Source organism: Dreissena polymorpha, chromosome 14, assembly GCF_020536995.1.
Source record: "Dreissena polymorpha isolate Duluth1 chromosome 14, UMN_Dpol_1.0, whole genome shotgun sequence".
Taxonomy (NCBI): domain Eukaryota; kingdom Metazoa; phylum Mollusca; class Bivalvia; order Myida; family Dreissenidae; genus Dreissena; species Dreissena polymorpha.
Window position 1 is genome coordinate 43,140,941 of NC_068368.1, and position 8,184 is coordinate 43,149,124.

General features: G+C 35.4%; 1 protein-coding gene across 3 annotated transcripts in view; it reads left to right on the top strand.

Annotated features, from left to right (window-relative positions):
• Positions 1–4,461, top strand: part of LOC127857789 (kinesin-like protein KIF13A) — a 211,081-nt gene extending 206,620 nt beyond the window's left edge. For all 3 annotated transcript variants that reach the window (XM_052394453.1, XM_052394454.1, XM_052394455.1), the window contains one exon: positions 614–4,461. In XM_052394453.1, coding sequence (XP_052250413.1) covers positions 614–849 — 236 coding nt within the window. In that variant the 3' untranslated portion in view covers positions 850–4,461. The remainder of the gene's footprint in view (positions 1–613) is intronic.
• Positions 4,462–8,184: the final 3,723 nt, after the last annotated feature.

The following is an 8,184-nucleotide window of genomic DNA, read 5'->3' on the forward strand; positions in this document are numbered from 1 at the left end:
TGACTGATAGGCATTTGGTATTTGTTTTGCTATTTTTCTATGCCCGCGGATCGAATGATCGGGGGTATATTGTTTTTGCCTGTCCGTCTGTCATTGTATGTGTCTGTCTGTCATTGTATGTGTCCCAAAACTTTAACCTTGGTCATAACTTTTGCAATATTGTTGATAGCAACTTGATATTTGGCATGCATGTGTATCTCACAAAGCTGCAAATTTTTAGTGGTGGGAGGTCAAGGTCATCCTTCAAGGTCAAAGGTAAAAAAAAAATCGAAAAAAATAATTCATAGCGGCGCATTAGGGGGCATTGTGTTTCTGACAAACACATCTCTTGTTTCTAGGTATGACATTTGTAGTGGGCCCCCACATTTTCAGAAAACTAGTCATATCATGGGTAAAGCCTGAGACTGTTTCATCTGCTTCACATTTCTAAATAAGATTCAATAGGGAAAGTTCCCTGAGTTCAGCTGAATACAAACGATACAATTCCGTGACAACAAGGGTGACTTCATATCCGTTGCATCGCTACAGCGCCCTGTATATACTACGGCTCTAGCATGATAAAGAAAGAAATAACAACCACTTTACTAAAGCATGACTATCCACTCTGTTCTAGGTAAGAACAATGGCTCTGTTCACGGCATCCAGTACTTCAAGTGTCGGCCAAGGCACGGTCTGTTTGTGAGGCATGATAAAGTGATCCTCGACAAGAAGAGGCGTGGGTCAAGGAAAAGTGCAGCGAGTCTCATGTCTCGGAAATCAACCGGGGCCGGGAAATCATCGCAATCATCCCCAGGGGCAGTGTCTAGTACGGGTGGGAAGCTGGGAGGGTCTTCTGTGAAGAGAAAGTGAAGCTTGGAATGATTGGATATTTTTTTTAATTACAAGGGTCACAGTGTACAAATACAAGTTTGGTGCTGTCACACATAATGGGTGTTACTGCACAGGGGGCCGTTTCATAAACGATTGTAGGACAAATTTTAACTTACGAGAGATTTTGTAATCTTAATAAGTAGACGAACTAGCTCGTCATGCTTGTCAAATATATACAGCGCTTGAGATGCCAATGTTATTAATTAAGTACTGAAAATTTATAATCCTATGATATGGACTTTAGCAATTTTGTATCTTCGAAAAATGTATGGTATCGTAAATGTGTACTACGATGTTTATTGAAACAATCCCCTGGTTTTGAAGTAGAGATATAAGGATATACCCGTAGTGTTAAGCCTCTGTCTGGGAAAAATATTTAAAAACATGTGCATAAAATGTCATCCCAGATTAGCCTGTGTAGTCAGCAGCGGCTAATAAGGGATGACACTTATGGCTTAAAATAGATTTTCACTAAGATGAGTCATCCTTTAAACAAAAATTCAATTAAAGGGGAAAGTGCAGTCTCTGATTATCCTGTGCATCTGCATAGGCTAATATGGGATGACACTAATATGGGATGACACTCTACTAACATGCATGAACCTCCTTTATCCCGGAGGGCCCCTTAACATTATGTAAAAATATTTACTCTTATAATAATGATGATCGCTTTACCCATTGGGCCTTATATTTGGTTTGATAATCTGCATTTACTTAATACGTTGTATAATGTTAATATTTAAAATAAATATTCCTTTCAAAATAATTAATTGTCTCCATGACCAAGTGGGTGATACTTATTTTCAGTAAAAATGTTCTTTATGTCATTTGTTTATAGAAGGTATCAATAATACTAATGCTTTCTTTGTTAAGGACAAATCAATTGAATTAATCCATCAATTAAAGACACTCACATGCACATTAAGATTATTTCTGGGATCAATTACAGACACTCACATGCACATTAAGATTATTTCTGGGGTCCAACTCATATGTTTAAGAATCTGTTGGTTTGATGTTATAGACCTAAAGGTCTTCCAATAAGTTTGAATTATCTAATATTAAAGTTGAACTATTTTATTTTTTGCATGGGTCATTAATTTTAAGAAAGATGTGCCATCACCATGTCTGTATGCTCATATTTGAGTCGAGTTCTGAGAAAACTGGGCATAATGCATGTGCGTAAAGTGTTGTCCCCAATTAGCCTGTGCAGTCTGCACAGGCTAATCAGGGACGACACTTTCCGCTTTTATGACATTTTTTGTGTAAATGAAGTCTATTCTTAGCAAAAATCCAATTAAGGCGGAAAATGTCGTCCCTGATTAGCCTGTGCGGACTGCACAGGCTAATCTGGGACAACACTTTACGCACATGCATCAGTTTCTTAGAACATGACATATTTAATTGGTGGTATTACCTTGATGTGTTGTTATGTTGTACATTTAAATGAAGATATATGGTCAAAAAGTTACCATATTTATACTCAAATATAAAAACGTGAATGCTACGTTAGAAATGTACCAAAATTTAACGATTTGTCCCATTATGTTTAGTATTTGTTTACATGATTGTGTGCATGCACAATTTTAAAGAGTTAATCAATTGTATTCTAATAGTTTTTAAAACATGGTTAATGGAAGATTTTTGCAAATGTTAAGCAACTTGAAGAGCATAATATAGTTTTAGGTCTTCATGTTTTGTGATAACATGTATATTGTCTAATGTTGTATTATGATTACCGGTACATTAAACAATCATATGGAACAAATGCATGTATCATTTTGTTTACATGTTTAACTCTGAAATATGTAAAACATTAACAGTACATCAGTCAGAACATCTATATTCCTTTGCTTGTTCATGTACACGTAGGTAACATTAATATGATTATATCATGAATAGTTGGTTAATTAATTAGATCTCTTTTTGGCACATCCTTTTTTCCCCAGCCTCCAATTGTTCAATTGTGGCATCTACAATTAATTCTCTATTTTTGTGTGCTTCTTTTTTATGCTTAAGTTAAAACTTATTTGATAAATTTGGAGTGATATGTTTTATTGATTTTGTTAAGTTTGCATGCTTCCTTTGATACGTCATTATATAAGTGATTATCTTTATGTATTGTTAGATATTTTGAAACGCTTATTTTATTCGTTTGTCAACATATCATTTTTTATGTGTTTTGTTCAAAATTGTATGGTTTTAGGATGTTGATTCAAGATGTGATTCTTATTCTCGGAAAACTTGCTGCATGTCTGAAAATGTTGTCCCAGATAAGCCTAGGCTCCGCCCAGATTTATCAGTTAATACTCTGTATATATGTATAATGGATTTTTGTTTAGAAGGAACTTCCTTGAAGGGAAAAATTCCATAATGGCAGATAGTGTCATCCCTGATTAGCCTGTGCACACTACGCAGGCTAATCTGGGACGAGACTTTACGCACATGCATTAAGGTATGCTTTCCCAGAGTGCTTCTTATATCATTCTAAGAGCAAATATTTACATGATTGTTGTGTAGGGTACACATGTTTGTCATAATACATGATTTTTGTGTAGGGTACACATGTTTGTCATAATAGAGCAACCAGTGTGTTCACATTTTAGTTTACATTGATTCCCAGAGATTCTTTCACTCCTTTCTAAATTGTCATAAATCAGCGTTTGATCAGCTGTTTTTCTTCATTTCTTTGTGTCGATAATGTATTGAGAAAAAAAATGGAAAATAAAGTTTGGAGTTTATTAGCTCATCTATTTTTTGAAAAAAAAATGAGCTATTGTCATCAACTTGGCGTCGGCGTCAGTGTCGGCGTCCTGTTAAGTTTTGCGTTTAGGTCCACTATTCTAATAAAGTATCAATGCTATTGCATTCAAACTTGGTACACACACTTACTGTCATGATGGGACTGGGCAGGCAAAGTAAGATAACTCTGGCGTGCATTTTGACAGAATTATGTTCCCTTTTTATACTTAGAAAATTGAAACTTTTGGTTAAGTTTTGTGTTTAGTTCCATTTTATACCTTAAGTATCAAAGCTATTGCTTTCATACTTGCAACACTTACTTACTATCATAAGGGGACTGTGCAGGCAAAGTTATATAACTCTGACTGGTATTTTGACAGAATTATTGGCCCTTTTTATACTTAGAAAATTGAAAATTTTGGTTAAGTTTTGTGTTTGGGTCCATTTTATTCCCAAAGTATCAAAGCTATTGCTTTCATACTTGCAACACTTACTTACTAAGACAATCGGCTGTTTATATTTTTTGTTAACGTTGTACGCAGAGAATTTACAGCATTTGCATAAAGTCCAGATTGGCCTGCTTAAATGTACGCACGGAAATTATAAATTGAGCGTATCTTGATATTTCTTATGTGTATATTACGCTGATACGCAGCTTATCTAGAACGCTGGTACCTAGCAAATTGAATTTTACCTTGACCTTTGAATGACTCAAGGTCAAATTATTAAATTTAGCTAAAATTGCCATAACTTCTTTATTTATGATTAGATTTGATTGATACTTTGACAAAACAACTCTTACCTGACATACCACAATAGACTCCACCCAAACCATCCCCCAACCCCCCCTTCCACTCCCAATCCCCCCCCAAAGTTTTTTTCTCTTAAAGATCATCTAATAAATATCCACCACACCCTAACACTATACCCCCCCCCCCCCCACAACCCAACCCCCAAACCCACCCCCCCCCCAATTTTTTTTTTTAAACATGGTTAAAAAACAAATATTTTTTTTGTATCATTTTATTTTTGAAATACTGTCCAACCATCCCACCCAAGAATTCCCCCTTTCCCCCCCCCCCCAAAAAAAAAAAAAAATTGCATTTTTTTGGCATTTTTGGAAGAAAATGTAATAAATGACCACACCCCTACACTATACACCCCCTCCACTGCACCCCTCCTTCCTTTGTGATTGAAATTGAGACAGGTCCCTTCACCTTTAAAAAGAAAAATAGATGAGCGGTCTGCACCCGCAATGCGGTGCTCTTGTTGAAAATACTGATACATAGCAAACAGCATTAAACCTGAGCAGACTGCGAGTTACTCGCAGGCTGTTCTGGTTTTATGCTGTTTGCATGTAGCCATTCTCACTCTGAGTGGGTCATGGTGAATGTTCATAGTTCGATATGTACTTGTATATCATATTCATAGTCTCTAAAACCATTTATGTTCTTGGTTATGAAAATTTTGTGGTTTTGAAAAGAAAAGACTCTCATGGACCAGTAAATTCTTGTTATTCTAAAAAAAAAACAATGAATTTGTGTCAGTCATTTTTCAATGTTTTTGTGTTGAAGTCCTGGTTGTGTTAACCCACACACATACATGCCATAATTTTTCAGACCAATTCCGGGACTTTGAGTTAAATTGTCCGGGACTTTTGCCGATTTTCCGGGACATGTATACAATGTAGCGATATTTATAGACATATGCATTTTTGGTACGTTTTTTTTGTTTCGCATCGTTAATAGCAAAAGTTCGAAAGCCTATCCGAAATACACTTGATCTATTAACTTTAAATTAAACAATACTACTTCCGTTACTAGATGCAAGCCACGTGTTTTCAGTGTAAGCGTTCTAAACATAGATGGTGACGTCACTGCGTTATTGTTATTAAGACCGGTGTTTAACGCGTAGTTGTTGATACGCCTTTATTCATTTATAACATGGCGAACGCAATTCAAATTCACTTATTATTTTTAACGTTATGTTTACTGGGGATTTAGAACAAGACAATAATGAAACTAGTGAGGATGACGTTTTTATATGCTTACTTTTTTACTCAACTTCTTTGTCGTTTAAACGTGCGAACATAAACTGCTTTTAATTTTTTACTCAGCGATAATGGACTTCAGGTGTGTGAACAACTATCCTTTGCCCTTACGCAGTGGGAAATAATGACGTAGTAGATTAAAGTCAATTAACAATCACATTAAACAATGCCGCCTTTTCGGTTTGACCGCGAACGTGAGACAATCGATATGATAACAGGACCCCTGTTAATTGATCGATTTTGACACGTAGCGTAGTCTGCCTATTCGGGTGTCATGGAGACGCTGCAGATATACACAGATTCGTGGTGCAGTTAAGCACACAACATAATTAATGTCCCATGAATAATAAGGAGTTGACTGTATTTTATAAACATAGAATAAATGAGAATTTGTCCCAACTCTTCACTTTGTGATAAGAATAATGGTATTACCCAGTCATCCATGATAATGATGTTACTGTATAGTGTTGGTTGTTTTTATCATTAATGAAAATCGTATTATTTACTTGTATCTGTTTAACATTTAACAGATATCTTCACTGTGGTTGTTAATTGTCACAAAAGGGCATAAAGCACATGCGTAAAATGTCAATCCAGCTAGCCTGTGAAGTCTGCACAGGCTAAACATGGAAGACATTTTCTGCCTTGACTTAATTAGCAAGGCTAACTCGAGCTATTGTCATAGCCAGCTCGTTGTCCGCCGTCTGACGTAGGCGTCATGCTAAAACCTTAACATTGGCCATAACATTTTAAATATTGAAGATAGCACCTTGATATTTGGTATGCATGTGTATCTCATGGAGCTGCACATTTTGAGTGGTAAAATTTTAAGGTGAACATCATCTTTCAAGGTCTAGGGTCAAAAAACAAAGTCAAGGGAAGTAATAAGCTTTAAATGGACATAGTTATCTGACCTGCCCACATTTATATTTTTGTTAAATAAAACATAGCGGCGCAGTAGGCGGCATTGTGTTTCTGACAAACACATTGTGATGAAAGGTCAAAGTCATCCTTTACGGTCTATGGTAAAAAATACAGATTTAAGGGAAGTAATAAGCTTTAAAAAGGGAGAAAATTATTCAATATTGAACATAGCCACATTATATATTTGGCATGCATGTGTATCTCATGGAGCTGCACATTTTGAGTGGTGAATCTACAGTCACAGTAGTGGCTTTTAATTATTTGCTACTAAAAATAGAGATTTGTTACAGACAATTATTTTCAAGGGAAGTAACTCATATGTATAGTTTGTGGTTGTTTGATAAATCCCTCTGTTTGATCCTCATAATACTCACAAGCCTGCTGCTCATGTAATTACTTTCTCAAACAGATGAGCATTTTTACCCATATGCAGTCACTTTCAAAATAAAAATAAACAGACATTTCTTTATAGATTCAAGTTTTAAATGTTTAGTTTCAAACCCTTCGATACTGGTGAGCAACAAACTGCATAAGACTGCTCAGGGCCTAATGCATGTGCGTACAGTGTCATACGAGGTTAGCCTGCCTTGTCTGCAAAGACTCATAAAGTGTGACACCAGGTTAGTCTGCCTTGTCTGCAAAGGCTCGTCATGGAAAACAGTTTCTGCATAGACTTTAGTTTTAAAGACACTTCCATTATGAGAACAATTGCATAATAGCGGAAAGTTTAATCCCTGATTAGTGTGTGATTAGCACAGTCTAGTCATTGACAATTCTTTATGTACATGCATTAAGCCTTGTTTTCACAGAGTGTCACTTATTTCATTCCTAAAAATCTGAAGTACCCACAGGCATTGTAATGAAATGGACATGAACATATAATGTGTGGCCAAAAAATCTTAACCCTTTGCATGCTGGGAAATTTGTCGTCTGCAAAAATGTCGTCTGCTGAATTTCTAAACAAAGCATTTTCTTCGATTTTTTTCAAAGAATTCTATCAGAATAGCAAACAGTTTGGATCCTGATGAGACGCCACCTCCTGTGGCGTCTCATCTGGATCCAAACTGTTTGCAAAGGCCTTCAAAGTTCGGTTCCATCACTGAAAGAGTTAAGTACCCACAGGCATTGTAATGAAATGGACATGAAAATATAATGTGTGGCCAAAATTATAGAGATGCGGAACAAGGTTTTTGGTTGTTGTATTTTCCTATCTGCTGACCATATTATATAAGTCTTTGTTCAGCTTACATATTTATAACTGAGAAATGAGTTTAAAATGAGTGTTATTGAACAATGGAGAATTTGAGCTATTTTAATGATCTTCCATAAAATTGTTAGTTTGTAACATTTATGATAATCTAATCAACTATGGTATGAGAGGTGTTGTCTGGCACCAAAGATTTTAAGTAAAAGATTACTATCACTTTAAATGAATAATTCCTTAAGTAAGATACATTTAAGTTAAATGTTGATAATATTGTAAATATAAAATCAACAGGTTTAAAAGACAATATTTTGATTTTGATGAAAGTTTTCTTTTAATATTTATTTTAATATATTTTGTATAATATGTGACTACAATCTATATATTGTTGAAA